Here is a 15,783-nt window from a genome sequence, read left to right as displayed (position 1 = left end):
AGGGAATTTCACCTGTCTTGTACATCTTGCTCACCAGATGGTAGCGTTTTGTCATGACTGGCCTCCCAAGGCCGTCAGTAGCTCCAATGGAATGTCTTCTACTCCCGGGGATTTGTTTCGTCTCAGGTCTTTCAGTGCTCTCTCAAACTCTTCTCCCATTTCATCTTCATCTACATCCTCTTCCATTTCCATGATATTGTCCTCAAGAACATCGCCCCTGTAGGAACCAACTGTAAAATTTAAAAATAAGAACTTTTGTTTACTATACCGTCCAGCTAGTTCTCTAGACAATCGACGCTCCAATTTAGGCATATTTCGTTTGCATTATAGCAACTTTCCAATGCCGTCGTCATTGAAGGCAGCCTCCTATACCTTTTGCCAATTCTCAGTGCTCTTTTAGACTTTGTTGCTTGTTCCATAATGCTATCTTCATAGCCGGTGGCTCATGTGTGCAGAGCTAAAACTCAGGGGGGGGGGGGGCAATTTCGGTCTGTACTGTGGGTGATCAGACACTTCCCATCGATAACACTGCAGGAGCATCTTCATCCCCCCTGCAGAGTGCGGCCGAGCGTTGTCATGAAGAAGAAAGTGCACATCAGGCCCTCATACTTGGCGAGAGACACTATTTATTACGCGTATCTACTTGCTCAGTGTGAGCTCGTAACTGAAAATAAGAACGTCACGCTATTGACGGGCTTTCTAGAGACAGTGTCCAACAGATCTGTGCAAAGCTTCGGACTTTTACTGCGGTTGTAAAGCTTCGCATTTTTACTGTGATTTCCATTTCGCGCCCGATCGGACATTACTTTCAGAATGGACCTCATATTTGACACCTCCTCGGTGGCTTGTGCGTCTTCGTGGTAAGATCAAAACTCCGACCAGGCCCAGAATCGAACCCCGACCGACATGAAGTACCGATGCCAGTCACTAGACCACGAAAAGCTTCCACATTTGTCTTGATGTGGTATCACTGCAACAGGTGTGGACAGGTTTTTCGTCGACGGTTCGATGCCTTGTGCTGAGGACTGGATTGGAGGCACGTGTGTCATTGCGTCGATTTCCACTGAACAGAAACCACCAACACTTCAGGCTACAATAGCCACAGAACCCCTTCACAGGCGTGCTGAGTGGCGTAGGTAGTCTGAGGACGAGTCCCTCGTCGACTTGTCCTTCAGTGACGGCCACATAAGTCTTAACCGTTAAAGTTTTGACCGCTGTAGGGCTGATTACTTAGTCGAGCTCGTTAAGAGTCATAGTAACCGCGCAGAGTGGCCACGCGGTTTGAGGCGTCAAGTCACGGACTGCGCAGCCCCTTCCGCCGGAGGTTCGAGTCCTCCAGCAGGCATCTGTGTGTGCGTTAGTCTTAGTATAAATTTAAGTAGTGTGTAAGTCTAGGGACTGATGAACAAAGCAGTTCGGTCCCTTAGGAATTCAAACAGATTTGAACATAAGAGGCATAGTAGACGAAATGGTCTGCCTGTAACACGTGGTCTTGCTTTACGTACTGAAGGGAATTCGAAAAGCAATCACTAAATCAGAGAGGATTTAGAGTCCGAGACACTATCCCTCCTACAGGCAGCGCCATATGCCTTATTTCAGCAGGACAACGATCTACCGCATAAGAGAAACAATGGGCGAGCCTTCTCCTAGTGATGACGAGTACCACTGCTTACCTGGCGTGCGCCTTTGCCTGCCATGTCGTCATTTCAGTACGTATGGGATATTGTCGGTCAGCAGCTTCTTCGTTTTCGTCCTCCTGCTTTGTTAGTGCGCTTACATACATTTGGTATCGTGTTCGACAGCAGCATATTCAGTTTCTGTTTGATTCCACGCCATGACGTCTAGAGCCTTTGACTGCTGCACGTGGTGGCTTCACTCAGTACTGACTTCTCACGGTTGAATTTCTGTGGTGGTGGTAAGTTCTTATGGGACCAAACATGTGCGGTCATTGGTCACAAGTCTTACACACTACTTAATCTAACTTGAACTAGCTTAAGCTGAGGGCAACATACACATCCATGCCCGAGGGAGAACTCGAATTTCCGACGGGAAGAGCCGCGCGAACAGTGACGAGGCGGCCTAGATCACGTGGCTACCCCTCAATGATCTGAATTATACTAATTAATTTGTATGTTGTAATGCTCCAAATCTGTGGAATAAATATCACTGTCGTTGCCTTGTGCTTCTTTGCGTAGCAATTTCGCGTAGTCTAACATTAGAAAAATTTTCTGTACAGCTCTCCACGCTCACACACACAAATATATATATATATATATATATATATATATATATATATATATATATATAGAGAGAGAGAGAGAGAGAGAGAGAGAGAGAGAGAGAGAGAGAAAGCATAAAGGTGGAAGGAGTATATAGAGGGTCTATACAAGGGCGATGTATTTGAGGACAATATCATGGAAATGGAAGAGGATGTAGATGAAGATGAAATTGGAGAAGTGATACTGCGTGAAGAGTTTGGGAGAGCACTGAAAGACCTGAGTCGAAACGAGGCCCCGGGAGTAGACAACATTCCATTAGAACTACTGACAGCCTTGGGAGAGCCAGTCCTGACAAAACTCTACCATCTGGTGAGCAACATGTATGAGACAGGCGAAATTCCCTCAGACTTCGAGAAGAATATAAGAATTCCAATCCCAAGGAAAGCAGGTGTTGATAGATGTGAATATTACCGAATTATCAGTTTAATAAGTCACGGCTGCAAAATACTAACACGAATTCTTTACAGACGAATGGAAAAACTGGTAGCAGCCGACCTCGGGGAAGATCAGTTGGATTCCGTAGAAATGTTGGAACACGTGAAGCAATACTGACCCTACGACTTATCTTGGAAGCTAGATTAAGGAAAGGCAAACCTACGTTTCTAGCATTTGTAGACTTAGAGAAAGCTTTTGACAACGTTGCCTGGAATACACTCTTTCAGATTGTGAATGTGGTAGGGCTAAAATACAGGGAACGGAAAGCTATTTACAATTTGTACAGAAACCAAATGCCATTTATAAGAGTTGAGGGGCATGAAAGGGAAGCAGTGGTGGGGAATGGAGTGAGACAGGGCTGTAGCCTCTCCCCGATGTTATACAATCTGTATATTGAGCAAGCAGTAAAGGAAACAAAAGAAAATTTCGGAGTAGGTATCAAAATCCATGGTCCATGGAGAAGAAATAAAAAATTTGAGGTTCGCCGATGACATAGTAATTCTGTCAGAAACAGCAAAGGACTTGGAAGAGCAGTTGAACGGAATTGACAGTGTCTTGAAAGGAGGATATAAGATGAACATCAACAAAAGCAAAACGAGGATAATGGAATGTAGTCGAATTAAGTCGGGAGATGCTAAGGGTATTACATTAGGAAATGAGACACTTAAAGTAGTAAAGAAGTTTTGCTATTCGGGGAGGAAAATAACTGATGATGGTCGAAGTAGAGAGGATATAAAATGAAGACTGGCAATGGCGAGGAAAGCGTTTCTGAAGAAGAGAAATTGTTTACATCGAGTATAGATCTAAGTGTCAGGAGTCATTTCTGTAAGTATTCGTATGGAGTGTAGCCATGTATGGAAGTGAAACATGGACGATAAATAGTTTGGACAAGAAGAAAATAGAAGCTTTCGAAATGTTGTGCTACAGAAGAATGCTGAAGATTAGATGGGTAGATCACATAACTAATGAGGAGGTATTGAATAGGATTGGGGAGAAGAGAAGATTGTGGCACAACTTGACTAGAAGAAGAGATCGATTGGTAGGACATGTTCTGAGGCATCAAGGGATCACCAATTTAGCATTTAAGGGCAGCGTGGAGGGTAAAAATCGTAGAGGGAGCCCAAGAGATGAATACACCAAGCAGATTCAGAAGGATGTAGGTTGCAGTAGGTACTGGGTGATGAAGAAGCTTGCACAGGATAGAGTAGCATGGAGAGCTGCATCAAACCAGTCTCAGGACTGAAGACCACCACAACACACACACAGATTCAACATCCATACTCCTCAAGCCACCTGACGGTGTGTGGCGGAGGGTACTTTGAGTACCTCTATTGGTTCTCCCTTCTATTCCAGTCTCGTATTGTTCTTGGAAAGAAAGATTGTCGGTATGCCTCTGTGTGGGCTCTAAACTCTCTGATTTTATCCTCATGGTCTCTTCGCGAGATATACATGGGAGGGAGAAATATACTGTTTGACTCCTCGGTGAAGGTATGTTCTCGAAACTTCAACAAAAGCCCGTACCGAGGTACTGAGCGTGTCTCTTGCAGAGTCTTCCACTGGAGGTTTGTCTATCATCTCCGTAACGTTTTCGCGATGACTAAATGATCCTGTAACGAAGCGCGCTGCTCTCCGTTGGAGCAATCTCTTCTATCAACCCCGTGTGGCACGGATCCCACACCGGTGAACAGTGTTCAAGCAGTGGGCGAACAAGTACACTGTAACCTACTTCCTTTGTTTTCGGATTGCGTTTCCTTAGGATTCTTCCAATGAATCTCAGTCTGGCATCTGCTATACCGACGATTAACTTTATATAGTTATTCCATTTTAAATCACACCTAACACCTACTCTCAGATAATTTATGGAAATAACAGCTTGCAGTTGCTGATCTGCTATAATTGTAGCTAAATGATAAGGGATCTTTCTTTCTACGTTACACTTGTCTACACTGACATTCAATTGCCGTTCCTTGCACCATGGGTCAATTCGTTTGCAGATCCTCCTGCATCTCAGTACAATTTTCCATTGTTACAACCACTCGATACACTACAGCGTCATCCGCAAAAAGCCTCAGTGAACTTCCGATGTTATCCACGATGTTTTGTTTTTGTCGTTGTCGTGACTAACGTTGGGAAAAATAAATTAAATGCTTTTCCAATTCCTCTCCTGTAACGAATACTTTATTGTGTTTTCCTTTAGAAGGAACTCAAATTCCAAAATGGGTATCCACTAATATTTATTCCCAGTTGGTAATCCCATTGTCCTACTATCATCTCACGTAGTATTTGCACGAAAAGAACCGAGTTTATGCAACACGTCATATCGCTCTTCTCTTGGAGGAAAATAAAAGGGCTATTGTCAAAAAAGAATGCGATTCTGTCCGGGCAATAGCTTTTTTATTAGAAACACAGGGTTTCAAAAGAATTCTCAAATAAAATCAGATTTCGTTTCTGTAAACCTATAATCACAATTCGTCACAATAGTGTGGCATACCTGTAAATAGATGGAGCTTCGGTGCTTCTGAAAGTAAATACTATGTTCCTGTTAGTTCTAGTTGATGTTGCGATCTTCAGTCTGAACACTGGTTTGATACCACTCTCTACGCTGGTCTGTCCTATGCCATCCCCTTCATTCTGCGTATCTATTGGAGCAGACATCCCTTTGAACTTGACAGCTGTAGTAAAGCCTTAGGCTCCCTGTACAGTTTTTACGACACACCTTCCCTCGATTACCAAACAGAAGATTCCTTTCCAGAAGAAAACTGAAGATTCCACTGTGTCTGAGGATGTGTGCTATCAACCGATCCGTTTTTTTAGTCAAGTTATGGCACTATTATTTTTTTCAGACTCGAATCTGTAATTGTTCAGTGATTACCCGATCCACCTTTTCTTTTCTCCAGCATTCTGCAGCACCACATTTCGGAAGCTTTGATTCTCACTCGCGTAAGTGGCTACGCAACAGAAAATGAAAACTCTCACTTTTATAATCTGCGAATTATCTCACCTTCGACAGGAAACATTTGGGCTTATTCAACAAGTCTAAATTTATACTGGCGTATTAAATATAAGACATCGTTTAACTGTATTCAGTTATGTGACCTATGAAGAGAATTCACCAGTAAGTGGTTAAACTTTAGAAAATTTACCATAAAAATAGTTGAAACTCAATAAACATTGTAAAATTTTATGTGTGCAACAAAAACTGAAAACAGAAATTAGTGTGGGGATCGAAAATGAAATAATCTACCAATAAAATCACCTTTAATTCCTACAGTTTTATAATATACGTACTGACAACTTCTCAATTGGATGAGACATTATTTTGAAATTTTTCTAGTCATTTAAAATTGAAAAACTTTTCAGAATAATATCTGAAACTACCGCTTTCAGTGGGTAAAATTTACAGTCGACACTATCATCCTAGAGAAACTGTTGTTCTAAGGTTATTCCTTGACAGGCAGAGTTTTGAAAACTCCTTTTATGAGACGTTACGTGCTGGAGTAGTATTGCATTCGTTGTTACGGTAGGCTTTACGAGAAATTTGAGACCACTGACATGGGGACTTCATCCAGAGGACTACATTTCAAATACATTTATACCAGCGTGTGTAATATCTGACACTGAAGTCAGTGGCCACGATCAAACATTTCCCATTATCCCAGATAGTAGTCGTTTGTGGATCCTTGTATACCGGAAATTTGATCCTCCAAATATCGTATATTTTCACCCATATCAGTTTTCAGTACTCACTACGACACAGCAGCACTTGGACGATTCTGGTGCAACCGTCACGTTGACACCCAAGCGGTCGCTTATATCGCTTGTTCCTTAAACCGTCTCTGGAAAAAGACTTCAAAACATTTACGTATAAATTCGATGTTAACCCCCATTCGATGTTATGCGGTATGAGCATACCCGCTGCAACAGTCCAATGCACATGACGTCGGAATTTTCGGTACTTCACACTTGTGCCTCTCAGTAGCTTTCTTCCAGTTCGTTAAGAGAACTTGAAGTGAATAGCCATTGTTGCGAGATGCTGTTGATTTGACTTGATAAATGAAATAAATTCCTTGGGATGTGACACCACCACACCAGACAGTTCTCCTTAGGAACTTAGTAATTTTAAACATTTTATATTTTGCATATCTTGCAGAAATATCACTCGCGCATAGCTAACAAGAACAGAGTCGTTGTTTCAGATCCAAATTCTAAGACTATTGTCACTCAGTGGTTACCTGAGGGGGAATAAACTGAAGACAGTGATGCTGAAAATGTCAACGAAAGTGATCTTGAAAGCAACAGTGAACACGAATACTGAATCTGGACTGGATATATCAGATAGTGTTGAGTGTGAATGAGTTAGTGAAAGAACTAAACAGAATACGTTCTATGGACGCAGTCGATATTAGTGATCAGCAGAGGTACCTTGGAGAAATGTTTGACTGCCTGTTCACATTATTGAATTATACCTTCCTGTGTTCAAAGTGAATACACAGCGCCTTTGTTTAGATTCATATACACAGTAATTTATTCAGCCCCGTGAGGGAGAATAAATCCATCATAACATTTGATTTCCTAAAATGTATTTCAGGGTAACTGTGAGAGACGTATATAAATGAAAGGTTTCTCGACGCAAAGCTACCTAGATAACTTTGAGGTTCAGTTGGGAGTATTGGCAATAAGTCATTGCCTTCTTCAGAGGCAGAATGTTGGTCCAGCGAAAGAGAAGTCTCCTGTGTCCTCAATCATCAGATACGAAGACTGAAGTGGTCTGTATAAACTCCAAACGGCATATTTGTGCATCCTGCAGGCAGTCGATGTACTTCGAGTGTGTGGATGCATGAAAATTTGCTAAATTTGTCTTCAATGTATATTTTGGACACTAATACACCTACATGCACTGCTATTAATCACCAAATGTATGTTTCAAAGTTTTTTCCATTATTATGAGATATTTTTCGATTTGAAACTGGGTATTAAACAGGTCTTTTTTGATGTTGTTAATGTGTTGCAGGGTCAATAAATAGTAGATGACAATGGGAATAGCCTGCATTCGTTATATTTCTGTCCAAATGCTTGTCTAGAAAATGCAGTAAATCTGGGGTGGGGATGGGAAAAACTACCGATTATATCCGGTAACGTTATTTTAGCTCTGAACAACCGGTTTTTTCCGGTATTTTTTTCGTCTCGGTTGTAAGAGGTGTTCACTGTTTTTTAGTAATAGCCGATTGAAAAACCGAAATATCAGTTAGACAGAGCAGCAGTCTTAAATGTTTTCGCTTTTAAATAAATCTTTTTTGATAAAAAACTAATACAAATTATGCGAATAAGGTTACTCCTTTTTGATAAAAAGGAGTAACCTTATTCGCACAATTTGTATTAGTTTTAAATACCGCGTAATTACAGAAAATGGGAAAAGCAATTAGCGCTACTTTACAATAATGCTGACAGAGACCTGGCGCTAAATACACTGAATAAGATTTAGTGCAGCACTGCTGTTGTGTCGTGGCTTAAGGTAAGCGTGTACGAACAGTGTGTAAGACTTGGACCAGCTGGTCTGTACGGTAAATCCTCGTTGTCGTCGCCACACACCCGTTGGTTAGCAGAATAGCACCAACCCTAGTCTGGAAATATTTTTACGAAGTAGCACTGAAGTTCAATCCTTCGTTAGCTTTAAGAGATTAAGGATTTATCTGACATTTCTGTGCAATAATTAAAGAGGAAAGAAATGATGGTAACAGTAACAAATAAAAAAATTAACAACAGTTCATTTATTGTATACAGTGGGAAGTAGCTGATCCGATTCATTTATCTACATAATTTGACTGCATTTCTTATAGAACTTGAAAACGGACAAATCAACAGTAAAAAAATCGAATTTCGGTTTTCACCCTGTAGCATTGTCTATTCGTAATGCCCAAATAGTGGTATGATACCGCTTGTAAGATGTTTTTCGAGAAGAGTTCTAAAAAATTGGGATCAGTAGTAGACCTCTAGTGATCGTTTAGTATTCAACCTCTTAAAATTTTTCGAGAAACGCAGCGAACAGTGGGAGCACTAAGTTTTTTTTTTTTTTGTTTCCCTATTAAATGGATATTTTGGTTCTATATACCTTGAAACTGAGAGATTCAAAATTGTTCAATTTTTGTTCGATTTCTACGCTTGTTAATGGAAATAATGGGAATAGAATACCGAAGTCAGTTATTTTAAATGCAAGTTATTTTGAGCGTTTTTGACGGTCATGTTATACTGGTGTGGGAAAAAGAACGATGTAACGTAAAAGCGATAGTTTCAGCGATATCAGCTATCTCCTAGTCTGCGGTATGTAGATGCCCATGAAAATTAGGGTTAACATCTTTGTCTTAGGAGCGTTTCTCCTGTTGTCGGTCAGTATTTTATATCCCCTCGGCCATCGTCATTTGTTTTGCTGCTCAAATACCAAATTCATGCAACTAGTTTTAAAAACTACGATAACATGGGGGAAAAATAATAATTGCGGAAGGAAAAGCTGTCGAGAAGCACAAACGCCAGCCACGCTTGCTGGTGCACCTCCGACTCACCTGTGGTAGGCGCGCCTCGGCGCCGGCGGCAGCGGTCCGAGGCGTCAGCTGGCACTGTGCGCGCCCCCAGAGCAGGCAGGCGGAAGCGCTGCGGCCGTGGCGGCTGCCGGCGGCGCACTCGCGTCGCCTCGCTACTGGGACACCCCGCGCGGCTCTACTGCGTGCTCCTCTGCGCATGCGCACCGCGGGGGAGGCGCCGCGCCGCCACCTCGCAGCCCTTAAACGCCACGCCGGCCCGTCCACCTCGCGCCTTCCTTCGGCCCCCTTCGAATACAAGGCCCCGCTGACACCGATAAAAATTACCGTCACGCACGCCACGAATTATCCTCCGCTGTTTCCGAGGAAACAGGCTGTAATTCGGAGTCTCTCCTCGGCTATGCGCAGTATAAACAGCTCTAATAGGAGATCCGACAGCTATCCGAGGGCATTCGCGTGACCACCACCAGATGGGTGCTGAAGGAAACAGCGCTGAAGGAAAGTTGTAGCGGGTCAACGCTTCGTCGTCCTAACGTTCGTGGCCGTCAAGAGGTACAAGCTTTGAAGAAGGGAGTATGAATGCCATAACGCAGTTGCACAAGGAGCAGTAAATAAGTAAAGTAACACAATTCTTTTGAAGGTAGGTTGGTTTATTTCTAGATACCAATACATCACATGCTTACTCTTTTGCCTACAAAGCCCTATTTTCGAACATAATCTCCGTTCAAAGTAACAGCCTTGTGCCACATTACTGGGAAGTACTGTATACTCACAAGGTACCATTCTACTGGTCGGAGCCAACGTCTTGCTGCATCAGTAACCTCTCCATCACCCACGTACTGATTTCCGCGGGGCTCATCCTTCATTGTGCCAGACAGATGGAAGTTGGAAAGTCCGGGCTGTAGAGCTGACAAGGAAGAACAGACCAGTGAAGTTTTGTGAGCTGCTCTCAGGTGCGCAGTCTTAACGTGAGGCCTACCATTTTCATGTACAATTAGAAAAAAAATGGCGCTGAGCACTATGGGACTTAACTTCTGAGGTCATCAGTCCCCTAGAACTTAGAACTACCTACGCCTAACTAACTTAAGGACTTCACACACATCCATGTCCGAGGAAAGATTCGAACCTGCGACCGCAGCGGTCACGCGGCTCCAGACTGTAGCGCCTAGAACCGATCGGCTGCTCCGACCCGAACACACTGAAGGCATTTCTTCGGTTTCCTGATCGTAGCAGAGTACACTTCTGTAGTGATCGTTGCACTTCGCGGGAGGACATGAAACGGAATAAGTTCAGACTTCCAGAGGACCATCGGCATGACATTACCGGCTACGGATGCGGCTTTGGACTTTTTTCTCGGAGATGCGGTGGTCCAGCGCCGCACCGTGAATTGACGTATTGCTTCCGATTCGCAGTGATAAATCCATGTTTCATCACTTGGACACAGCTCTTCGTGGTCTTTTAGGCGACGGGGAACCTAGCGGGCACACGCCCCAACTGGTGGACGAGAGTGTCATCACTATCAACAGAGACGCTTCCTTGTGCAGGGATTTGTTCGATGGTGATCCGTCGATGGCCTCGAATGAGAGTGTCTGCACGTTCCAGAATTGCAGGACTCACAGCTGTGTGCGAGTGGAGAGGTTTGCGCGACATTTTTGCGATGATTACAGACTAGTGGCCCAAAGACTCATCATGTTGTTGTTCTCTGTCAGGTCTTCATAGACATTCTGCAAACGCCTATGAACATCACCAATGCTCTGTTTTTTCGCCAAAAGAAGCTCAATGGCAGATTATTGTTTGGAACGCACATCCGTTCCAGATACCATTTTGAAGGCTGCCGTGTACCTCTGCCACCAAAATAGCTTATTGATATTATAGGGACTGAAGAAGGAATACTCCACGATGTCCCAAAACTAATTGTGCATATTTTCCATCGAAGTTCGCCAAGAAAAATTTGTCTTGCATATTTACTGAACTGTTTTCGTCAGAACTGATTGAACAATAAATGCAGAACAGATCACCTACATTATACACTGCTGGTTATTAAAATTGCTACACCACGAACATGGCGTGCTACAGACGAGAAATTTAACCAACAGGAAGAAGATGCTGTGATATGCAAATGATTAGCTTTTCAGAGCATTCACACAAGGTTGGCGTCGGTGGCGACACCGACAAAATGCTGACATGAGGAAAGTTTCCAACCGATTTCTCATACACAAACAGCAGTTCACCGGCGTTGCCTGGTGAAACGTTGTTGTGATGCCTCGTGTAAGGAGGAGAAATGCGTTCCATCACGTTTCCGACTTTACAAAGGTCAGATTGTAGCCTATCGCGATTTCGGTTTATCATATCGCGACATTGCTGCTCGCCTTGGTCGAGATCCAATGACTGTTAGCAGAATATGGAATCGGTGGGTTCAGGAGGGTAATACGGATCCCAACGGCCTCGTATCACTAGCAGTCGAGGTGACAGGCATCTTATCCGCATGGCTGTAACGGATCGTGCAGCCACGTCTTGATCCCTGAATCAACGGATAAGGAGGTTTGCAAGACAACAACCATCTGCACGAACAGTTTGACGACGTTTGAAGCAGTATGGACTATGAGCTCGGAGACCATGTATTCGTCATCGCCATACAGGCGTTATCACCCTGCGTGATGGTATGAGGTGCCTTTAAATACGTCTCGGTCACCTCTTGTTCGCATTGACGGCACTTTGGACGGTGGACGTTACACTTTAGATGTGTTACGATCAGTGGCACTACTCGTCATTCGAGCCCTGCGAAACCCTACATTTTAGCAGGATAATGGAAGACCGCCTGTTGCAGGTCCTGTACGGGGCTTGCTGGATACATAAAATGTTCAACTGCTTCTCTGGCCAGCACATTCTCGGGATCTCTCACCAATTGATAACGTCTGGTCAATGGTTGCCGAGCAACAGGCTCGTCAAAATACGCCAGTCACAACTCTTGATTAACTGTGATATCGTGTTGAAGCTGCATGGGCAGCTGTAACTGTACACGCCACCCAAGCTCTTTTTGACTCAATGCCCAGGCGCATCAAGCCCGTTATTACGGCCAGAGGTGGTTGTTCTGGGTACTAATTTGTCAGGATCTATGCACCCAAATTTTGTGAAAATGTAATCACACGTCAGTTCTAGTATCCTGTAATATATTTGTCCAATGAATACCAGTGTATCATATGCATTTCTTCTTGGTGTAGCAATTTTAATGGCCAGTAGTGAACTTGTAATTAATTAGTTAAATAAATCGATACCCTAATTTTGTTATTAATTGAAATAGCCTAATTTTGTTGTTAGATGGATGCATTAGAGTCATTTTAACCCTGAGATATTGTGAAACTACCTTCCGGCTTATAGACAGTTACCATTGCACTTTCTATTATTTAACCAACTTATGCATAGCAAGGGCCTCTTGGAACCGGTAACTACTTGACAAAAAACATAAATGAAAAGAATTGAAGCACATAAAAGGGGAGGAGGAAACAAAACGAAGCTTCACGGGTTGAGTGAGTATGCCATGTTCTATCAGTGATTATAAGAACGAATCAAATTTTCAAGGAACTTCGCAGTGTAAAGTCTCTTACCAGTATGACGTTGAACCCTCTCTGGCTTGGCTGTGTGGACTTTTTCGGTTGGGAAGAGTACCAGAGACAAGCTGGCTCATAACTGATCTAACAGATCCTTGATTCCATGAGTAATGGCCCTGAGACTGAGTTGGCGATCCGAGCTGGTCCCATACATGGTCTATCGGGGAGAAATCTGGGGATCTTGCTGCCCACGAGACTTCCTCAAAATTAAGCAGAAACATCATGGAGACACGTGTCATGTGAGGGCGAACGTTGTTCTTTTCAGAATTGGCACCGCGATACTTTTACATAGCAGTTGACACATGATATGGCGGGATGTCTGAGACGTACCGTTTTACTCTCATGGTTCCCTCAACTCCTATCCACCGTGACCTGAAGTTCTACCAGATTCCTCCCTGCCCCTGTGCCTTTCCAAATCATTAGAGCGAAATTTCCCCCGTGGTGCCCCAATACTCGTTGACGATGGTCATCCGGAGAACTGCTTAACTACGGTTCATTACTGAACGCACTGCAACGCCGTTGATCAGGAGTTAATGCTTCCCTGTCCTTGTCTGCCCTCACGTTCCCATGCAGTCCGACATAGGGTACCGTCACATCTCAAAGCCCCACAAATCGGGTATTGCAATATTCGACCAGTTGGCCAAATGGAGACCCCCAATAAGGTCCATTTCACACTCAACATTTGCTGACAACGTTGTCTCACACGATTACACTGCAACTTCTTGTTCTCTACAGTGGTCACTCACCTGACTGTTTTCAGGCCCCTTTTTACCCCACCGGGTCTGGTAATTGCAAAGAACTTTAACAACACTAACGCACTATGGTGGTAGTTCTTCCTGTCACGGAGAATTGCAGCTCTAATCAATTACATTCCAACTGAATGTGCGAACGTATACGAAATTTCATTGACAACTGACTACTTCTTCTGACAGTGTATTTTCTTAAATCGAATGACAACATAAGACAAATTGTAGGAAACGTAGATGCCAAGATGAGATTCTTTTAGAAACGTTTAAGGAAATGTTAGGCATCTCTTACAGAAGTGGCTTCCGCAACACATGTTCGACCGATTCCAGAGTACTGCTCATCAATGTGGGACCTGTACTAAATAGGATTAACAGAAGAGATAGAGAACATCCAGTGATATCGTAAAGTAAGTTAGTGTGAGCATTACGGAGATTCAAAACTGAAAAGTAAATTTACTTTCGAAATCTTTTCTTCAAGAATTTACTTTATTTACTACAGATTCAGCAAGAACATTAACACATTTAATCACACTATGTGAGCGTGGAAGTAGTTGAGAGTGGGTTATTGATGAAAACAAATTTCTTTAACAAATGGAAATATTTATTCCTAAAAACCCTTTCTTTTCTCTTTTTAAAAACAGATTTAAAGTTATAATGAGAATTTATTCAGATTAAGAAATAATTTTTTTTGTTTTGTTTTGACAGTATGAGCTATCGGGCTGAAAACATTGCCGCTCCTTTTTAACACGGCCCTAGTCACGACCGCTCACAACAACCTCTGAAAGACTACACTGCTTCCAATCTGCAACACACTAGATTACTACAAACTAAAAATTTTAACAACTTACACAAACACATAAACTATGCACCACGTAGGAAGGATGGAAATGGTACAAAACACTCACATTAAAAAAATTACTTGCCACCGGAAGTGCAACTCTTCTGGTGGAAGGGTTGCAGCTTTATATACTAAATTGGGCATTTAAATAAAAAAACCATGAAATACAATCTTACATAACATGTACAAACATGCCCTACATTACACATATACCGACCGCCTCTCATGATGAGAGGCAAGATAAAAACGTATTTCAGAACTTCGGCCTTTACACCTTAAGCGATAAATTCGATAACACCGAATCCGACAAACATGACAGAAGCAGCTATTAACGTACGGCACACCGACAGACAGACAGACACTAAGTGCCTAACAAATGCGGACGAGAGACAGACGAGCAAGCTGGGGACGAGAGAATGACCAAGAAAAAAAGTAGAATCTAACAAGTAAATGAAACAACATATCACGAATCACTAAACCTCTAATAAACTGCGATGTCTGGCGAAGACCTGGCGCAGCACCCCCAAAACGCTCACCCGAACCGTCAGCTGCCAGCCGCTTCAACGGACGCAGGAAGGTGCGCCGATCTCCCGTCCAACCCCAGACCGATGTCGTGGGTTGACTCCTGTTGCTCTTGTGTCGGCCGCGAAGCCACTACCCCTCGCTATACGGCGCGGCCCACTGGACTCACGTGGCGACCTCACATGCGCCGACGCTCAAGACGGAGAAGTCATCTGGTGTCCGAGTGTGCGACCGACCAACCGATCGATCCAAACACCAATGACCATTGCCTGAACAAACTCGAGCAGACTGGTGGCATAACACATACCAGCACTCCGGACAACAGACAGACACTGACTACCCCACACTGGCCCGGCTAACCAGCTGACCGGACTCACCATCTACCGAGCCCATAGCGTCCCCTAAATACACGTGAACAGGCAACCTTTCCCCTTTCCCACCAGAGGGAGACACCAAAGCTGCGATTGCCACTGCGGCGCCACCGCCAGAAAAGGAGAGTGACTGCTTCACACTAATCGATGCGGCGCGCTCTTAGCAAATTTTACCACGGCTCACCAAGAAACTCTAATGGCAGTCGCTACAAGTCACGCTTCGTGTATCACTGAAAAGAATTCTGTTGATATTCAAACGGCGCTTCCTCTAAGAAGAGTTGGGCAGCACTGTCCTTCGTCTAATATAGGTCTCACGAAATCACCACCATGAGAAAAGTCAGAGAAACTAAGAGTTCATAGGAAATGTGCCGCTCTACATCGGATCTTCTGTGTCTCTGGTATTAATCTTGCTTGGTAAGGGTTCTAGATAAACTGTTTTAAAATTAATATT

The 15,783-nt window shown here is 43.4% G+C and overlaps 1 protein-coding gene across 1 annotated transcript in view; it reads right to left on the bottom strand.

The window, feature by feature from the left end:
- The window catches only part of LOC126335702 (Down syndrome cell adhesion molecule-like protein Dscam2), a 1,471,118-nt gene that overhangs the window by 1,262,563 nt on the left and 192,772 nt on the right, over window positions 1-15,783 (bottom strand). The window contains exon 2 of the mRNA XM_049999160.1: window positions 9,272-9,405. Coding sequence (XP_049855117.1) covers window positions 9,272-9,405 — 134 coding nt within the window. The remainder of the gene's footprint in view (window positions 1-9,271; window positions 9,406-15,783) is intronic.

Source organism: Schistocerca gregaria, chromosome 2 (genome assembly GCF_023897955.1).
Source record: "Schistocerca gregaria isolate iqSchGreg1 chromosome 2, iqSchGreg1.2, whole genome shotgun sequence".
NCBI lineage: Eukaryota > Metazoa > Arthropoda > Insecta > Orthoptera > Acrididae > Schistocerca > Schistocerca gregaria.
The sequence above is the reverse complement of the archived record's forward strand: the minus strand, read 5'-3'. Positions and strand labels throughout refer to the sequence as shown.